At 39.6% G+C, this 21,324-nt stretch overlaps 1 protein-coding gene across 1 annotated transcript in view; it reads right to left on the bottom strand.

The window, feature by feature from the left end:
• Window positions 1-344: 344 nt before the first annotated feature.
• Window positions 345-21,324, bottom strand: part of CCDC30 (coiled-coil domain containing 30) — a 171,600-nt gene continuing 150,620 nt past the window's right edge. Inside the window, exons 19-20 of the mRNA XM_078145507.1 lie at window positions 3,063-3,130; window positions 345-2,682 (exon numbers count right to left, since the gene is read on the bottom strand). Of these exons, the coding sequence (XP_078001633.1) occupies window positions 2,448-2,682; window positions 3,063-3,130 (303 nt within the window). The 3' untranslated portion in view covers window positions 345-2,447. The remainder of the gene's footprint in view (window positions 2,683-3,062; window positions 3,131-21,324) is intronic.

The following is a 21,324-nucleotide window of genomic DNA, read 5'->3' as shown; positions in this document are numbered from 1 at the left end:
AATGTAAGTTCACCAGAGCTGAACCGTGGAGAATACTTCCTTGTATTTGTATCCCTGGAGGTAGTTAGCTGGCTCAGTAGATAAGAGTGCTGGGCTGAGAGTCTGGAAGACCTAAGCTCAAATCCAGTCTCACACCCTAGGCAAATCGCTTAACCTCTGCTTGCCTTAATCTGCTAGAGAAGAAAATGGCAAACTGCTCCGGTACCTTTGCCAAGAAAACCCCAATAGGGTCATGAAGAATCAGACAAGACTGAACAACTAAACAACAACAACTTGTATCCCCAACCCTTAGCACAGTGCTTCGAATATAGTACTTAATGATCTCTCCTCTCTCTGTCTTGTCTCTGTCTCTATCACCCTCTCTCTCCCCCCCATCCCTGTTTCTGTCTGTCTCTCTCCTCTCTCTCTTTCTCTTTTTTCTTTCTCTGTTTCTCTCCTTCTCTTCATGTCTCTCTGGACCCATTTTCAATCTGTACAGTGAAGTAGCTGGATAACCTATTGTAAGGTCTTTCTCTCCAGTTCTGATATTCTGCAGTTTTCTATAGATAAAAGTTGTGCAAGCACATTTCAAAATCAGGTGCCATATATTTGAAAAAAAAAGTTGAGTACTTGGGTGGAAAAGGAGCAAATTAGAATATTATAATGAAGAAGACAAAATATTGCATGAAATTTAAAAGCCATTACAAGGAATCAGGGATAGATTCTTAGGCACTGCCTCAATGAGTTTCCTATGAAGTTCTAGAATAAAAGGTAGTACTTTCAGTGTTGGTGATCTGGACTGACTGCCTGGGAGAGGGTGATGTATAAATGGCTTCACTTTTCTTCAAAGCGCTAGCCCTAATATTCTAGAGATTCTGCAAGCCCAGCGTTCGCTCCGTAAATGTTTTCTGTGTGTGATCCCTTGAAGGGTGCAGCTGTCAGCACATGGCAGCTAGGACATAAACCCGGGATTTGAATTAAGCACAATAGCAAGCAAGCACTCAGCAAATACTTGCCAACTGATATTTTTATCAGTTCATTTGAGGTTCAGATCAGAAAATACTTTGATATTCCAGTTCAGAAAATGTAAAGGTTCAGACCGGCTCATCTGAGAGAAGATGAGAATTTCAGTCAGCCTACTAAATTAGTGGTTTGTTCCACTGTGCAATTCACGTTTTATTGGTTTGGTTCACTTTCTTTCCACATTTAAATGTCCTTCAAAGGGTTCCAACTCATTTTTAAATCATCACATTCTAGAGCAGGGGTCAGCAAACTATGGCTTGAGAGCTAAGTCCAGTCCCTGAAGAGTGTTTTTGTATCTCCCAGAACCAAGAAGGGTGTTCATATTTTTTTAAATGTAAAATATTTAAATGTAAACCTTATTTAAAAATGTGAAAACCCTTCTTAGCTCACAGACCACACACCTAAGTATGGCAAGCCCATAGTTAGCTGTTCCCTCCTCGAAAGATAGAATGTTGATCTACCGGCTTTTATGTTATACTGGTAGAACATATGTTATATAGCATGGGTCATTCATTATATTGACAGTAAAACACCTGAAGATGTTAATATACTATGACAGAACTCGATGTCCATTAAGAATAATACACTGTCTACTCTCTGGAATAATTTCCCTGTCCTCTGCACTGATGAGAGTGTGTTTAGCAATGGATGTCACATTTTAGGAAGCACATTGACAGAGGAGGGTGATCAGGACGTTGAGAGGACTAAAGGTCATGCTGTAGGAGGATTGATTAAAGGAGCTGGATATATTTACTTTGGAGAAGATAGACTTGGGTAGGAGATAGGATAGCTGACTTGAAGTATTTAAGAGTTTGATTTATGAAACGATAATAACTCACATACACAAGCATTTGAAGGTTTACAAAGTGTTTTCTCTTTTCAGTGATAGCTGGTAGTATAGGCATTATTCCAATTTTATGGATGAGGACCAATTCTCAGACAGAGGAGCTTTCTCAAAGATTCCGAAGACTAATGACAGAGTTTCAAGGAAGAGATTGGGTGATTTGCCTCTGGTCATACAGCTAGTAAGTATCCTAGTGAAGGCTTAGACTCAGGTCTTTCCGGTGCTCTTTCCACTATAGCATGACGCTAGAGGGCAGTAGAAAGATTTTTTTTTTTTTGTGGACATCAGGAAAAACCTCCTAATAATAATGATTTAAAAGTGGAATGGGCCACCCAGGCAGATACTGAGCTCCCCATCCCTGATAGTCTTCAGGTAAACCACTTCTTGGAAGACTGTATAAGAGATTCTTGTTTAGGTACATATGGGACTATATTACCTCCAAGGGAGTTCCTTTAGACTATGAGATTTTGTGTAAAACACACAAATATCCTGCAGTTTCTCTAAATGGTCTAATGACTTCATCAGCAATCTCTAGCAATTCTAGTTCGTGTCCTGGGGTGCCTATTTTTCTCTTCCTTCTCTTCTTCATCCAGGTTTCTGCCTAGAGTTTTTCTTGGTGCTCTTGTTGGACGCCATTAGGTCCATCCTGACTCCGGTCTTGGTTCTGGCTGCTAGGTTTACCTACTAGAGAAGCCATATTTAAGCTGCCCACTTCAGGAGGTTGGGAATGTGAAAAAGACAGAGAAGACTTGGGGCTTCCAAGTAGTTCTTCGGACTTCTGTTCTTCAGTCACTTTAAGATTTTCGTTTGACTTTGCCAAACCTGTTATTGAAAAACTGAGAGAGAGAGAGTGTGTGAGGATTAGGAGAGATACAATCATTTTCTTTCTGTATAAGTATTTGGGAGGAGGTTCTTTCTTTTTAAAGGGAATTTTGAAAAACTGCACTTTCCCAAAATTTATGAGATTAACATGGAGTTCTTCAGAGTTATCAGGTATAAACAAAATCACGTGAAACTCAATTTGGAATAGTAAGTGTTGATTTTCTTTTATTATTTGTCAGGACCCTGCAAATTTCCTGCAACAGTCCATGAGTTTGGTAGACAATCCTAATGGTGAAAGAGAAGGAAAGGGCCCTGCTTTTCCTCATCTGTAGCCAGGATGGCTTAGGGAATCAGCATTTCTGACCATGAAGTTGTTTCCCCCTATGTTACTGACCTTAAGTTTGGAAAAATCAGCTTCTTATTCCATAGCTCGTTCTCATACTGCTCACTTATTGTCATCTCCTGAGAAGAAAGAAGAGAGATAGATTCTCAAGACAATCTCTGATACTGAGGGTAAGCCATTAGAGTAAAATATTAGTCTGCTCTATCAGTCCTGCCTGAGGTGGAAATGTCCCTCAAAGTAACTCAAAGGCTTACTTGTGATTTTTTTTCAGGGCCTCGCCTAAACCTCTAAGTATCTGAAGCTCTATGACAGTAAGGAAAAAAATTGTGGTTAGTTCTCTTTTGAGAATCACAAAAATTCCAGGGTCCCCACTCTTCAAAGCCAAGAAGTTAGGAAGAGTTTAATTCAATCAAGAACCCAGAGATACATTAAGCACTTTTTCTGCAGAAAGTAGTGTTGCAGGCACTAAAAGGGTACAATATGGCCCAGTCCTTCGAGAACTGCAGTACAACAGGACACATGAGGATGTAACTGACAAAGTAGCAGCCTGGCATGCTCAATGAGGAGCATCCAGGAGTTGAGAGAGAGCCCTGAGGCATGCTTTGTCATAGCTTTGAGTTGGGTAGATTTTAGAGAGGAAAGGAGAAGACCTTCTAGGGAAGAGGAATGCGATAAGCCAAAGTAAGTAACACTTTGTACCTCTCATATGCATTGATCACATTCTTGTCTGAATTATCCATGAGTTGTTCATGTACTAGACTGTAAACTCTCTAAGGTCTGGAAGTGCTTAATTTATCTTTTTGTCTCCTGCAGTCCTTCACAAAGGATGATAGATCATGGATTTAGAGATGGAAGAAAACTCTGAGGTCATCAAGTCTAAGTCCCTCATTTTACAATGGAGAGGGTAAGTGATCTGCTTGAGGTCACATAGAGAGGGATTCACATGACCATAGTTTGAGCTTAGGTGCCCTACTCCAAAGCTGGCACTTTATCCATTGGGCCCAAAATCTAAGGTGCATGTTCCACTATTCCTGTAAGGTCTGCACATCATGGGTGATAAATTGATTTTTGTGGTTGAACTGAATTGCCGGTGAATAGACTAGTTTACCTGGAGCAGAGTTTGTGTTGGAGAATAGTAGGGCTGGAATGACTGTGTAGGGCTTTGAATTCTAGATTGAACTTTATCACGTCTGCAAGTGGGGGGAGGGAATGAAGATAGAAGAGGGAATGACGATTGAGCTGATAAAAGCAGTGCAGGATTAGTTTGTTGGCAGCATACAAGAACAGGGAAAAGTCAGGAAAATTAATTAGGATACAGCTATAATCCAGAGGTAAAGTATTGAAACCCTGGACTAAGGCATAGAAGTGAGAATGAAGCAGAAAAGGTAGATTTTAGAGACTTTTGAAAGGTTATATTGAAAGGAATGCAGTAACTAGATGTAGGGGAAAAAGAGGAAAGGGAGAATCGGGGTTAATTATGGTAACCTTAAAGATAATGATAATACAGGTACCACATATCAAAACCTATAGAATTCAGACAAAGCAATTGTCCAAATGAAATGTATAATGCTAGAGGCTTATGTTACAGGAGAGAAAAAGAAACCATGAGTTCAATCTATATTAAAATTATAAAAGAGTAACTTTAAATTACCAAAATTAGAAATGAGAAAGGAAAACTACAATGAATTAAAATGAAATGATCAGAGATGACTCTACATGCCTTGATACAAATATACTTTAGAAACTGAAACAAGTGATCGAATATCTACAAAAATGTGAAATACCCAAACTGACAAAGCAGGAAACTTATAACCTAAAGAGATTAATTGCAAAGGACTTGTTATTGTTCATTCATTTTGGTCATGTCTGACTCTTTGTGACCCCATTTGGGGTTTTCTTGGCAAAGATACTGGAGTGGTTTGTAATTTCCTTCTCCAGCTCATTTTACAGATGAGGAAACTGAGGCAAACAGGTTAAGTGGCTTGACCAGGGTCACATAGCTAATAAGTGTCTGAGGCCAGATTTGAACTCAGGAAGATGAGTCTTCTGACATCAGACATGACACTATCCATTACGCCACATAGCAAAGATAAAACCAGGTAATTAATGACACGCTCCTTAAAAAAAGCACCAGAATGAGGCAGAATTAAAGTAAAATTTTCCAAGTCTTCAAAGAAAAAAAAACCCAAATATTGCATAAGACAAGTTTGAAAATATGCTACCATAAAAAGGGATGTGGCAGGGCATACGTGTAGCATCAAGGCAGCTAGTGAAAACATGGTGGGAGAGTCAAGCATGACTAGGGCTCATCTGAAATAACAGGCCTTAGGAAGCTCCCTGATCAGAGCAGTGGGGCCCCAGATTGGGAGTGCCATAGGCAACAGTCAAGTATACTTCTCTGTACCAGGTGGCAAAACCATAGTCCAGTATGCTCTGGGTAGCGCCAGCTGCTTTCAACTGTGGGATCGGTAACAGTCTAATGCAGCATTCTGCTGCTGTCTCAAAAGTAGGTACCTTAAGAAGACTCAAACCTCACTGCCTTGTTCTTTGCCTTGTATCACTCCCCACAGTCCCTCATCAACAATCTGCTTGTGATTGTGCTCATCCACATAAAGCTCAGACTGAGAAGCATGGTTCAATGAAACAAAGCTGTCTGTGCTTTTAGCATACCATCTGATAGGTGTCCCAATCTCTCAGTGATCCTGCTATTTGCTTGCTCTTTGGGTGTTACATAAGGTCATTCCTCCCTTAGGTTAAATTACAATAGTTTAGGTATCTCATGGCCTTTAGGATAGGGCATCTGCATCCATATCAGCCTTCCCTGGCCAGTAATATATGTTGAATTTACTGCTGAACAGTGCTTCTGGCAAGCCATAGCTAACTTGGCACTGGTCAGATTACGTTAGCTCCATCCACGTAATGTTTGAAATTCTCAGTGACAGCCTGCTTCAAAACCAAGAACTCTAGCTTGTATATGAGACAATGAATCTCACTGTCATTCTGACCTCTGCTGGCAAATGCAATTGGTTTCTGGTAACCATTATTCTCTTGGTACAGAACTTCTCCTAGATTCTCTACATTGGTATCTTTATACATGACAAAAGAATTTTTTTGGGTCTGCTCAGGGTAATACTAGTACATGTGTGAGGTAGTTGATAGCTTTTTACCATTTGTCTGTCCATCAGTTTCCAAAGAATTGTATGAGTTTCAAGAAAAATCATCATTTTTTTCTTTTTGTTTACTTTTTTTTTTAATCATATAGGCATGAGTGGGGTCATTCAGTCATTTAGCATCATTCTTTTTTTTTTTTTTGGCTAGGTGATAGGATTAAGCGACTTGCCCAGGGTCACACAGCTAGTACGTGTTATGTGTCTGAGGCCAGATTTGAACTCAGGACCTCCTGACTCCAGGGCTGGTGCTCTATCCACTGCACCACCTAGCCGCCCCCATTTACCATCATTCTTAACAAACTTGCAATAATAACCTTCAAATCCTAGAAATATCCTTAGGCTTGAATCCTAGAACTTTGGATCATGATGGATTCTGCAGGGCTGCCCCTTCCAAACAGTGTTCGCAGGTCTGACATCTCCATTATACCTAGTATGCTCAAAGCCTGGATGGATAACCCCCACATAATCAACTAAATCCTACCTATCTTTTCCTCTGAACACTTTGAAATCAATTTCCCCCAAATCTAAGGTATGTGTTCAACTAAGCCCAGATTTCCTTCCCTCTACCACAAACTTTTGGATGAATTAGTCACTTTCCTCCCAAAGTTCCCATTATTCTACCCTACCTGCCCACTCCAATTAGTAGGCATCACTAAAGGAATTCTTAGCAGCCTTGCTTTGGGCATAGAGAGAGAACTCTAGCATCTACTACTCCTCATCACTACCACATTATGCCTCTACTAGGCTGTGATCTGTTTTCCAGATCCTTATCTATTTTTCTTTTTCTGTCCAGGTGGTCTACAGTATACTCCAATGATAAAATCATTTCTTTTTTCCTCTCTCCTTTGACCTTTAACCACATGCTCTCCCTCATGCTTCTCTATTCTGGTTCCTGGATTTCCTCACAAGAATATACTTTCTTAATATACAATGTTATATTTACCCCCTTTTATGTATCCTATTTATTCTGAATAAGTATCCTCATCAAGAGCCATAATCCAGTCATGGGTTTTATCCCACAAGTCTCAGTGATATCTCTGAGGTCAAATTTGTCTGATAGCCCAGTCACAGCTCTGTTGCACATTTGCACTAGACCTCTACTGAATCTTCTCTAGGAGGGCAAGGGTATGTTCCTGAGGAAGTTCCTATTTACTGCTGTCTGCAATGAGGTCTCAGACATGTTCCTAAACATCCTCAAGCCCCCATGCCTTATGCACAAGTAAGTTATCTCTGCCACAGATCACCTAGCTTTGGCCCTTCTCATAAGAGGGGCTCCTCTTTATGGCTTAGGGCAGGGGTGGGGAGCTTTCGGCCTTGAGATCACATGTGGCCTTCTAGGTCCTTGGGTGAGGCCTTTTGACTGAGTTCAAATTTTACAGAACAAATCCTTTTATTAAGGGGATTCTATGAAGTTTGGATTCAGTTGAAGGGCCATACTTGAGGACCCAGAGGGCCACATATGGCCTCCAGGCTGCAGGTTCCCCATTCCTGGCTTACGGGAACTCTCTATGAATAGACAGAGCCTTAATTTCTGCCATGGAGAATATGGAACCAGCTTGACCTACAGGTGAGATGTCCATTTCTGAGGGTGAAAATCTCACCTCAATTTCTTCTATAGACAGGGCCTATAGGAAAGATTTGTATCTGTGCCTCAACTGCTATGTTGTCTCCCCTCTTTACTCATTAATGTTGAATTTAAAAAATAAGACAGAACTTTTCCACTTTAGACAGAATACTGAAAGCCAGTTTCTAAGTAAGTTGTTGGAGGGTGTCCCTCATGTGGATTTTGTCACAAATTTGAGTGGTTAGTTGAATGGGTCTAGCAATTCACAAAACATATCCTTAGTGGATTCTCATGGCCATTTTGCACTAGAAACTAGAATTAGAATCCTTGACTCTTTTACTGTATCCTTCAATATTTTTGTAATGTCCTCAGCTTTATAAAGAGTCTATTGCAAATATCGTTGTCCCACATAGATATTAATGTCCATTAAACAACAATACATTTTAAATACAATACTCTGATTTTAAAAGTATTTATCCATAATGACAATACTTGACTCCCAGCACTATGAAAATGAGCTATCCACATAGGCTCATACCACAATCATACTGTAATGTGGTGTTCTAAGCAAATGATGTTGAATAACAGTAATGCAAATCAAAAGTAATAACAGTAATAGCATTCTATTTGCACACTGATAGGTAACAAAATAACTCTTAGTGTTAAATGTAGTCTTTCACATGTAAATTTAATACAGTAATACAGAGTAGGTATAATGGAGGCAGCTATACATGAGAGAGAAGAAAATAAAATACCAATGTAGCAATAATGCTGGGAAATTCTGCTTAAGCAGGAAGGAAGAATTAAAGCAGTGTTTAAATTTTTCAAGCAAAGAAGAATTAAAATAGGGAAAAAATTATCTCCAGACAACACTCCCCCCCCTTCCCCGCCTTGTAGCACTGGTGGGGGAGTAGGCACTGAGAGCAAGATTATTTAATCATTCCTATCCTCACACCCCACAACTGAGTCATTGCTTAGATGGGTTTCCCTCCTTTTCTTCTTTAACTCATATCAAAGGATCTGTAAGGGGTTTTTTTTCTTCTTTTTTTCCAGATCTAAGTCCCCAGCCAGAGAGAGTACTCTGGCAAAATACCTTGGTATTAGATCTCTTTCTCCTTCAAATATGTTCCCTCTTCAATTATCTCATCCCAACTGCATTTCAAACAAGTACACTCAGACTAGCAAAGACTATATAGTTAATATTCTTTATAAAATCAAAGCAAATGTCTAAAACAAAGAAAGGTAAATAGACTTTCTCTATGCCCAGCAGGAAAGATTTCAGCCTTCCATGAGACAGCCCAAGGGGAAAAAAGAGATTCAGGATTACCACCAAGAGGTCCGTAGGCCAGGCATGGTTTCAGTAACATTGCTACATCTGTCTAAACATTCCTTGTGCCTGCTTGACTTAAAACAGCCTCAATCTGAGAATCCTGGCTCCTGTTTTTGTAGTGACTGTTTCTATTTCTGCTTCTATTTTCCCATCTCCAAGAAGCTTCTCATGGCTTCCCCTTCTCTACCTCTGCGCGTCTTCTATGCATTTCACATTTCATCAGGACCTGGCTTACTTTTCTGTAGTTCTCTCCCTTGGATTCACCAAATGACTTTCAAGGGTCATCTTGTAGGTATGACCTCTCATTATTCATCTTATCATTTTTGCTCCCTTTATGATTCACTCAGGGGACTAATTTGTACCTTAAAGGGATCAGCTGGTAATGGCAACCTTTTATAGTTAGTTTAACACCTTGTTATCTAGCTCCTTTTCTGTGACTAGGTCTACAAAAGATCAACTCCCTTTTATTCACATCAAATTTAAATTTATCTCTTTGTAAATTCTATCCATTGATCTTTTATTCTCTGAGGTTGATCCAAACAAGTCCTCTTCCATGTGATAACCCTTCAAATATTGGAAAACAGCTATTATGTTCTCCCTCTCCCCTAGAAATCTTCTTTTCGTCTATAGGCTAAATATCCCCAGTTCCTGCAGCCTGTCCTCACATGGAATGGACTTAAGTCCCTTCACCATTATGATTCCTGTGCGAGACACTCTCCAATAGCCTAAGATCATATTGGCTTTTTTGGCTGCCATATCATACTTTTGATTCATACTGAACTTGCAGTTCACTAAAACCCCTAGATCTTTTTCAGACAAACTACAATCTAACCATGCTTCTCCTATTTTGTAAAAGATAAAAATGACTTTTTTAACCCAAGTGCAAGACTTTACATTACATCTACTAAGTTTTATATTATTTGATATGGCCTGAAGTTCTTGCTTGTCAAGAATTTTTTGAATCCTAACTCAATGATTCAGTATGCTGTGTGCCATCTGCAAATCTGATAATGCCTATACTAAGTCATTGACAAAAATGTTAAATAGCACAGGGGCCAAATACAGGTACCTGGGGCAATCCAACAGAGCCTTTCTAACATGATGACAGTGAACCATTAATGACCACTCTTTAGGCTTGGTCTATCAGTACCACATCTACATAATTTTACTATTGTCTACTCCAGACATACCTATCCACCTTTCCCACAATAAATGAAAGACTTCATCAAATACAAATTACACCTGTAACATTCCCCTCATGTACTAGTTTAATAGCCTGTCAAAAAAGGTCATGTTGGCTCTTTGTGATCACTGTTTCCTTTTCTAGAAGTTCACTAACTTCTCCATTCATAAAAACTATAACAGCCCTAGGTCAGCCTTGTCTTTTCTTTCATATCTCCCTGTATTATTCCCATTCTGAGAATGCTCTTGAGACTTAAAATACTTGTGTCTTGTACAGCTCAAGGACAGAGCTGCCAAAGCATTGTTTTATTGTCTGCAACTGGTAAATTTAAAGCAAAGATAGTTGATTGCCTTTTGGTAAAAATGCCAGGCATACTAGAAAATGATGTAGCATGAATGCTAAACTTTCCACTTGTGGGTCACAATGAGCTGGAATTGATATTTTTTGAACTGCAGGGTGGACCCATAGCTGCCCCTAGCAAGCATACCAGAAGAGGTCCAGATGAGGACAGACAGGAAGCTGGCTCAAGATGCAGCATGAACACAGAGACTGCCCCTGTCGATTTATCTGGACATCAGGGCTCACAGAGGCAGTTTGTTTTGATGTTGGAGACCTCAGGAGAAAGAAAACCTCTGATGACCATTAGGCTAAGACATTTGCTGGTAATCACATAGAAAGGACTACTATATCTAAAGGAGGCACATTTGGGCTGCTGCTTACAGGCTTCCTTTTTGTAAATAGCATAGGGAGAGGAAGACTGCCTGATAGATCCACTGAAACAATAGCCTCTGCCTACAGCTGTTCCATTGGCAAAAGTGAAGCTGAGACTTCAGACTTTGGGGGAGTTTTAGTATTGCATCTTTTAATAAATTTCTGATTTCATCTAATAAAATACACTCTAGTCTACAATGCAAATGTGCATTTGGGGGGGTCATGTCAAGTTTTGGGAGGCAGATAAGACACTTAATGGCAATGGGTGGGTAAGCCTTCTAAGTTATCAAATACTACATAATAATCTTTACATTTTAAACCTAGGCTAAATGAAATAGAACTTGGGCAGGTACTAGGAAGATAGGATTGTGGGGATCTCATGCTGGTCCCACTGGCCCAGTGGAATAAACCCAGGACTCAGGATTTTGCTGAACTGGCTCCTGCCTTCACTTGCATGAGATTGACTTGAAGCTGACAGCTAGGTAGCATGAGTTCATAACACCACCTGGTGGCCAATGTGGAGATTGCACTCTGAGCAAGCTTTTCAGGGCTAGTCCACCCCACCCAATTTCCCCACCGGTCTAGAGGAGTGGCCATGGTCTGCTGCCAAGGCTGTTTGTTTTTCCCAGCTCCAGTAACAACTTAACAGCAAGGGTTTCTGAAGAAAAACTACCTGTACCTGTACCCTTACAATAGGGGCTTCTGGTTTTTTTGTCTTCACACCCCTGGTTTTCAGTAAATCTTCCCATATCCCCTGTCTAATGTGAAAGGAAATAAATTCTAGAGTTTACAATGCATATGTACATAAGAGATAAAATGTATTAATTTCAACAGAATAATATAGTTATTTATCAGATATTTTACGTAGTCCTTAACAAGCTTCTTGTACTCCCAAAGATATCTCAGGGTAGAGAATTCACTCTTCAGAGTGTCCTGTTCCTTTTAAGTTCATTTTCCTGTTAGAATATTATTCCACAGGATCGCCATCTATTCTTCCTCTGAAGTTTTGATATTTATTCTACCAAAATCTAAACTGTATGTGAGATTATAGGCTTTTCACTCCTTTTTCATAAATTCCAAGATGGAGAGATTCCTTTTCCCCAAAGGTCCCCAGCATTTCTACACAAACCACCAATTTCTCCTTGTCAGTGAGCTCAAGATCAAGAAGAAAATTTCCCTTTATTAGTTCTTTCACATTTTGAAAGATTAAATTATGAAGGCACACCAAGAAATGTTTAGCTGCTCTGCTTTTGACTGAGAGCTCCTACAGAGGAGGGACCTTCAGTTATCTGGATATTATGCTCTGTTTCAAGAATTAGTTTGTTTTAAGCTTAGGGGCAGTATAATAGCCCTTCATGTCCTTGTGGGTCCCTCTCCTGCCTCTTTAATGAGTTTATATTAAATAAAAAGTTAGGATTACAATCACAATCACGATGAGCCCCATTTAGACAGAGCCTCTTAAGGCCAAGGTTCAGCTTTCTGCCTTAAATGACATTTATATTTATTTCTAGCTAATTCCTAGACTCTTTGTGCTTGAAGCAAAATTCAAGTGACAGGGAATGTTTTAATAAAGAAGTAGAATACATTACTGTTAGTAGACAGACACCAGGAGGGGAAGTTGGGGGAAGAGCAGAGACTTTTCCTTGGAACTTCCCTCAGTCCATAAGAAGGTATCAAATCAATAAGCACTTATTAAGCCCACACTGGTGTGTTCAAGGGCTGGGGATACAAAGCAAAGCAATACCCGCTCTTAAAGAGCTCACAAGCTGACAGGGGACACTACTTGCCAAAACTATGATAAATTTGGAGATAATCAACAGAGGCACTGGAACGAAGGGGGAGCAGGAAAGGCAGCTTCCTGTAGAGGACAGGATTTTAACTGGGATTTAAAGGAAGCCAGAGAACCCAGGAAGTAGAGAGAAGGAGGGAAAGCATTCCAGGCATGGGAGACAGCTGGAGAAAATGCCTACTGACAAGAAATGGAGTATTTTGTGCGCAGAACATCCAGGAGGCCACTGTTGCTGGATGGAAGAGTTAGAGTGGCAGTATTGCAGAGAGGGGCAGAAAGTGTGAGAAGACTAGAAAGGTATGAAGGCATTAGGTCATGAAGAGCTTTAAAAGCCAAATAAAGGATTTTATATTTGATCCTGGAAGTAATAGGAAGTCATTGGAGATTACTGAATGGGGGTGACATAGTCACATCTGTGCTTTAGGAAGATCACTTTGATAGCTGAGTGGAGGATGGAATGGAGTGAAAGACACTTGAAGTGGGGAGACCAACTTGAAGGGCATTGTAGAAGTCTATGTAGCAGGTGATGAGGACAGTGATGATGTCAGCCAAGAGAAGAGAGCATCTAGGAGAGATTTTCTGAAGGTACAATCAAAAGGCCTTAGCACCTAGTTCTGATTTATTGATTCAATCAAGAAGTGTTCTTACCTAAGGCAATGACTTTTAAGTGGGGTGGGGTAATCAATGGACCCATTACCCTCATACTTCATCATGCCTTTGTGCCAGGCTTGTGAGCTATTTCCTGAACTCCTCATTTGTTTCTTCTTTCTGTCCAGGTGGTCTATAGTATACTGTAATGGCAATACTGCTTCTGTTTCTGACTCCATTGATCTTCACCCCAGTTTCTACCATTATTTTTCCTTCTGACTCATGTATATTCTCACACAGAAACTATTTCTATAAGGCAAATATGGTTTGGATCCCCAAATCTGGCAAAAATCTAACTGAAAAGTAAAATTACAGTCCAATCACATGAACTAATAGCAACATAAAAATTAACTGCTAAATAAAATAACAGCCAAAATATAAGTAAACACATTGAAACATTTTCCATTATGATCAAATAGGATGTATAATCGGTTGCAAGTTGATTAAATGTTAGCAAAGCAATCAGTACAATAAAATAACCAAATTCTTAAAGTATTTTGTTTATATCAACAGATAGAGAAAAATCTTTGATAAAAAATAAATCATTCATTTATGTTAAGTTTCATTTATGTTAAAATTCATTTAAATTAAATATTAATAGAAACATTATAAAGTATTTATAATATTTAAGTTTTTGTTTATTTAAATATTTAAATAGAAAACTTTTAATTAAAATTATTTTTTAAATTATCTGGTTTAAACCAGGGCTAACATTACATGTGGTGGAGAAACTTCTGAGATAAGTCCATCAAGAAACAAAACTGGGTATTTGTCTACTGTCATCACATCTGTTTGACATATTTTAAGAAATGTTATTTGCTCAAAGGTATAGGAAATAAATTAAAGTAATAAATATTGGCAATAGAAAAATGAAGATACCTCTGTTTGCAAATAATATCTGTATAACTAAAATTTCAAGATTCAAAAAAGATGAAGATAATTCATGACTTGAGCAGTAAAAGATATCCACAAAATCATTTGCATTTCAACATGTCACCAACAAAATTGGGGAAAACTGATCAGAATAAAATGTCATCTACAATCATTATAAAACATATTCTGACCTAGAAAAAACACAAGCAACATGCACAAAGAAAACATTAAAACAATTTTGACAAGGAAGAATTTAATAATTAAGGTGCTATCCCACATATGTAAGTAAATTAAGATAATATAAGTAAAAATATCAACACTGCAAATTATTTTATCAATTTAATGCAATACCTGAAAATACAATAGGCATTTTGGTGTTTAGGCAAAAGGCCAAACAACATACCAAGGGCAAGTTGGGGGCAGGGAGTGTCACAGTGTAAGTTCTTAATAAATTTTTGTTTATTAACTGATTGATGTCAGGCCTTAGGGAAACAAGATCCAATGGGGAAGACACCAAGAAACCAAGAAGCTGCTTCTGGGGAGGCCCCCTCTGAGGGGTGAGTCTAGGCACACTCCAGGTGCCGCCAAATGGTGTGGGAACAAGGGCGCATGCTGGTAGCTGCTTAACACCTTACTCTTTGGGGAGGAAATGTATGCACCAACACACCTTTAAATGAAATCTGAATTATTAACATTGTCTACATCGCTTTCTTAAACCTAGACAATCACCAAAACAATAAATCAAGCCTTGATTTGAAGCATTTGCTGATTTCTGAAGTGCAAATGCTCACATTGGAAACGGAATAATTTGGCAGAACCTGCCAAGAGTTGGCTCCAGCACATCCCTGAGCTGGGCTGCAGGGGTATGGAATAATGGGGTTTAACTATTAAAGGAACAGTTAACTATTCTGCTAAAGTACTATCAGCATTATCTAAATTTTAGCTCCCTGAGGAAAAGCTCAGATGCCTGCCCTGCTTATGGCACTAAGAATTAGATGAAATAAAGGCAACACTTACATGGGAAAACAGTCAGTCAGAGTCCTAAAGGAGACTATGTAAAAATTGATGAAAGGGGATTCATCCTGTCAAATGTAAAATATGCTACAAAGATGTAATTATAAAAAACTAATTCTGAAAAAAATGAAAAATAGATCACTGGAAAAGAATAGAGGATCCAGAAATAGAGCTGAGTGAATATGTGACTGCTAAATCAAGATGGTTCAATAAATCAGTATTACAAAATAATGAGGAAAGGAATCATTCAATAAAAATTAAGGAAATTCAATAGCAGTATGTTATTTCAAGCTCTAAATTTATGTTCTCAAACCCAATAGCAAGACAACTTTAAATATACTAACAAGAAAGACAGCAGAAGGGGAAGGAGAACAAGCAAACTACTATTTTGTTTAATAATGTGTTCTATATGTATATATACATATGTATAAGCAAGGGTGTGCTGGCAAATATTTAACTGCCTCTCTGGAAAAATGAACATGACACACTTTTTAAAGTGTAACCTACATTATTAACATTTTCTGCATCACTTTCTTGCCTACACAACCAACAAAACAGGACATCAAGCTCTGTAGCATTTGCTGATTTATGGGATGAAAATGTTGACACTGAACATTTAACCACCAGCTCTCTCCAACTTGTTGGAGCTGGTTCCAGCATAGCCTTACGCAGAAAGACAAGCTGAGCTCTGTCCTTCTGCCCTTCTTGGTGGCTCTTTCTTTCAGCTCACTCCTCCCTCAGGAGTGATGCTTTATTTTAAAACTGAGAAGCCATTAATGGCCCCCCAGTAGTTGGAAAATGACAATAAGATCAGCCACCTGCCCACTTGCAACCTTTAGCTTCCTATTCATTCTTGTCTTTGAAGAATTTGGACAGTGAATATTACTCTCTTTCTCCTTCTAATGCATTGTAATTTCAGGTAAATATATAGCTTGACCCTCCACCTAGTTTTGCATTGGGGCAACCACAAAATGGGTTTATGATATCTCAATACTTTAAATCCAGGCGGCACAGTGGATAGCGCACTGAGCTTGGACTTGGGAAAACTCATCTTCATGAGGTCAAATCCTGCCTCAGACACTTAGTAATTGTGTGGCCCCGGGCAAGTCACTTAACCTTGTTTGCCTTAGTTCCTCATGTGTGAAATGAGCTAGAGAAGGAAATGGGAAAACACTCCAGTGTCATTGCTGAGAAAACCCCAAAATGGGGTCACAAAGAGTCAGAAACGACTGAAATGGCCCAACAACGATACTTTAGATCTTCTCTTCCAGGTTCTACTTTCCTCTATTCCAGTCAATGCTAGTATTCAAATAAGCAGAACAGGCACAGATTTGAATGGACATCAGGATTTTAATACATTGCAAGCATACTGAGAAAACACTTAAAACAATACCATTTATAGAACATAACAATACCATGCAAAATACATAAAACGTGATTTAAAAGCAACCGTAGTTGGCAGCCAGAAGAAAGGGAAAGAGGTGAGGGGGAGGAGCAGCCTGTCTGACTTCTCTTTTGGCCAGCTTTCCATTAGGAAACAGTAAAGCAAAGAACCAAAGAGGGCAGACAAGAGGGAGGGTAGAGACTAGCGCTTAGCACAGTGCCTGCCACAAGCTGGCACTTAATGTTTACCAATGGATTGATTGGATCTCAACCAGGAAAGCCCAAGAGGAAGTGGGTCTACAAGGGCATCTCTCCAACAACTCCATTCCATTCTCTCAGATGGTTCTTAGCAGTCTCTAGAATGTCTGTCCCTACTCCCAGGGCCTCATTCTTGTTGTCTGCGGAATGGTGAGCTGGTTGGCCCTCAGCTGAATCCCGGTAGCAAATTGAAGCATGCAGACTCCAGCTATCCTGGCTTCAAACTCTAGCACACTCCCAGTCCAACAAGGCCAAATTCTCTTGTCCTCTCCTCTTCTACACAAAGCTTCTTTTTTTTCCTTTCCAAAAGTAGGGGTTAACTTGGAAGTCAAGGTTAGGGATCAGGATTAGGTTGGAAATGAAGGTTAGAAACGAGTTTAGGGTTAGGTTTTGCCTTTAGGTCAGCTGTAAAAACCCTTCAAGATTAAGGAAGTGGGAAGAACAAATGCAGCAATCACCTTTCTTCATGTAATGCCTTCCCTCTGAGATTATCTCCAATTTATCTTCTTGTTTGCACATAGTCTTGTCCTTTAGACTCTGAGCTCCTTAGGGGAGGGGAATTTTTTGTTTGTCTGGTTTCTTTTGCCTTTCTTTGTATCCCCAGAGCTTTTAGCATAGTGCCTGGCAGCCTGGCATATAATAAATTGATGTTAATAAATGTTTGTTAACTTGATTTGCTCCTTTCCAAGTCTTTTAGCAAGCTCTAAAAGGTGAGTTTTATATATACATATTATATATATATATATATATATATATATATATATATATATATATATATATATATACACATATATATACACACACACACACACACACACACACACACACACACACATATACACACACACCCCTAAGAGACATTGATCTGGGTAAGGGGAATCTCATATCCTTTCCCCCTATATAGTATGGACATGCCTACTGGCATCTTGTTACAAGCCTAGGCATGCATTCAAGCTGTACAAAGTATCTCCAGGCACATGCTAGTGTCCAGATTTTTTTTTTTGTATTTTGTATCTCATTTTAAAAGCATTGTTAATTAAAAAAATTAAGTTGTTCTATTTTTTCTAGTTTGATAAAAATGTACTTTATATTTAAGTATTCAATAAATGTTCACATTAAAAAAATACAACTTTCATGGTGTATACCCTAATGAAACATGCTGTCCACACCTATAATTAGGCAAACAATTGGTAATTCCTGATTGGTTTTCAGTGACTTGGAGTCACAAGGTGATAGAAGGATGGTTTCTTGATATAGATTGTGATGTTTTGTTTTGTTTTGTTTTCCTTTTTGGTGAGGCAATCAAGGTTAAGTGACTTGCCCAGGGTCACACAGCTAGTAAGAGTCAAGTGTCTGAGGTCACATTTGAACTCAGGTCCTTCTGACTCCAAAGCCAGAGCTCTGTCCACCGCACCACCTAGCTGCCTCTATGATTGTGTTTACAAAGAGTGTACCCCATTTACTTTTAAAAAAAATCTTTTCCCTGTGTAATGAATGCCTCCATTATAGGGGGGTAAGAATGGCTTCGATCTTCATAGATGTCCAAGATTTTTTGCTTATCTCCCGAGGCACTGGGACTGGGGCAGGACTAAAAGAAGAACCCATGAAAAAGAAGGGTGGAGAACATTTGGAGAAGAACAAAGGAGTGGTTCTTCCCCTTCCTCTTTTCAAAGGGACCGGAGAGGTGGAAGCTAAAGGGGCAGGCAATGGGGTATAGACTATTTATTGTCACCATCTCAGGTGGCTGGATCACTGAGAGAAACAAAAGACATGAAGGAACTGCTCATCCTTATCCCCTCTCCCCACCTCACTTCAGCTAGATAAGACTGACACCCATTTCTAAGTGTGTCCTCTTTGGGTCCTTCTCTTCTGTTAAAGACTGCATTTGGCTGATCTAATCTTATTTCCCATAAATACCTGTGGCTGACTATGTACTTTGCATTTCTAATGTGTCCCTTTATTCCTGGCACGAGGGCACAGGACAGTGCTGGTAGACACATGGGAGGAGTAATCTTTCCTACAGCAAGGCTAGGATTCCAATCCATTCCCCTCACCCCCAATCCATTGTTAAATAATTTTCTCTAACTGGGTCATTGACATGAACTATTCATGCATTTCACAGCTATACCTCCAAACACAGGATTACTACCTACTTGGGCCTTTAAATCTGACTCATTAGACCAAAAGCAGCAACACCAGTGTTACACTTGTTTAAAGGCCAGACAACACAGCAGATAGGGCAAGGAAGCTTACAGTCTGGGAGCAGGGAGTTGCTTCATTGTGGATCTCAAGTTGGAGTATTCCCAAATTCAGAAATTTGGAAAGTTGTCATTCTAAAGACGGAAGATCCGTGAGGGAGACCTGCGATTTGGAGAAAAGATCCTCTGCTATTACAGGGAGCAATTCAAACACTGCAGGTCCAAAAGGAAGAGGTGCTGCGTGCTCAGTTCTGATGGGCTTAGGGCTTGACATGGTTTCTCTGTCTCTGAGCTACAGTGAGTCCTCTGTGCATTTTCTGTCGGGTGAAATCAAAGCCGGGCCACACCCACACTTTGAATCTTATCACCTCAGGTCTTGGTTATTACCCTCACTCAGGGAAACCTAGTCATGAGTTATGCCTAACTGACATTTGGGGAGCCCCTGAGGGTAACAACAATGAACATTCATTTTGCAATGTAAGGTTTGCAAAGCACGTTACACATGACCATATTTGATCCTCATGTTCGATCACAAGGGATACAACATGATCTAATTTATATCTGGCATTGGAAAAGAGTGCTAGACTCAGAGGGTCGGGGAGGCCTGGATTTAAATCATGCCTCACTTACTTGCCAGCTGTGTAATCCTGGACAAGTCATTTAACCTCTCTGAGTCTCAATTTCCTTATCTATGAAATGGGGATAATAAGAGGATGAAAGGAGATAATGCATATAAAGTGCTTTGCAAACTTTAAAGTGCTATACAAATGTGTTATTATTTAGCATTTTATTTCACCTTCTCTTTTTATTTGTTGAGAGTGTTAGAGGACCCAGGAAGAGCAGGTGCTAGAGGGAGTTCTTCCCCTCACCTTTCCTGCTAATTCTCTCTTTCCTCTTCCCCTTCCTAACCCCTAAAAGAGGGAACCCAGAGCCCCTGGCTGCATTCCAAACCTCAAGTCCAAGTCCACTTCCCAGCCATGGGTTTCTCTTCCCCTGGCAGAGCATTCAAAGTCACTCATACCACGTGGATGAGCAGGGAATCATCGGTTATAATCCTTCCAGTGAGATGGAGGACTATAGGGCTTTACCATCTGTCTTGCCAGTATACCTCTGGACCTTGGGTGCTATCTTCTGACCTGCCACCATACCCTAAGACCCCTGGGCTTTGACATCCACACTATGGCTGAGCCCACCTATATGCAGTGTCTCCTCCGATCAGGCTGTGAGTTCCTTGAGAGCAAAGACTGTTTATTTTCCATCTGTGTCCTCAGCACTTAGCACAGTGTATAGCACATAGTATGCATTTACTAAATGTCTTTTCATTCATTCATTCATTCATTCATTCATTCTTTAGTTTATAAAAAATTATTAAATTAAAAGTTCTCTCGCTTGGAGAAAATCATTGAGAAATTATATGGCTGGAAAGGGGAATGGCAGTGACAGTGAGACTCCCCAGTGGAAATGTTCAAGAGGCAATTAGAAACACAACTCAAGAGAGTTGTAGTTGTTGGAAATGGAGACTTGGGAGTCAACCACATAAAGGAATAGATAAGGATAAGATAATAGATAAGAAAGGATAAGAACTGTGAGGATAACAGTGTGAAAGAAAACACAGGTTTGAAGAATAAATTGGGGGGAATGTTCTTAGTTGATGGGAGGAGGAATAGAAGTTATCATGGAAGGAAGCATAAGAAACAATTGGAGAAGTAACTCAAGTCTAAATACACACACACACACACACATACACATAATTGTTCACTGAATGCTAGAAAGCTAAAACCAAAGGACATACCTTTAAGTTTAAAAGGCAGATTTTTTTTAGCAAACTCATAGAACTCACTACCTTCAATAAGCTGATGCTCCAATAAATCACAGAATATTGGGTTCAGTATACTCTCAGTTTGTATGTTTGTATGTTGTCTCCTCCATTAAAGTATAAGCTCCTTGAGGGCAGGGACTGTCTTTTGCCTTTTTTTGTAGTCCAAGTACTTAGCACAGTGCCTGGCACATAGTAGGCATTTCATAAATGTTGACTGATTGATTGATTAATATCTCTGCCAGGGACAGGATTCCCTTCCATCTTTAACCCCCTTTTTGACTAGAATCAACACCTACAACCTAAGACCGCCCACAGGTAGCAAGCAAAGGCAAGACGACAACAACCAATTTGTATCCCAGGGTAACAGTCCCCT

Source organism: Phascolarctos cinereus, unplaced genomic scaffold, assembly GCF_003287225.1.
Source record: "Phascolarctos cinereus isolate Bilbo 61053 unplaced genomic scaffold, phaCin_HiC Scaffold_726;HRSCAF=1367, whole genome shotgun sequence".
NCBI lineage: Eukaryota > Metazoa > Chordata > Mammalia > Diprotodontia > Phascolarctidae > Phascolarctos > Phascolarctos cinereus.
The sequence above is the reverse complement of the archived record's forward strand: the minus strand, read 5'-3'. Positions and strand labels throughout refer to the sequence as shown.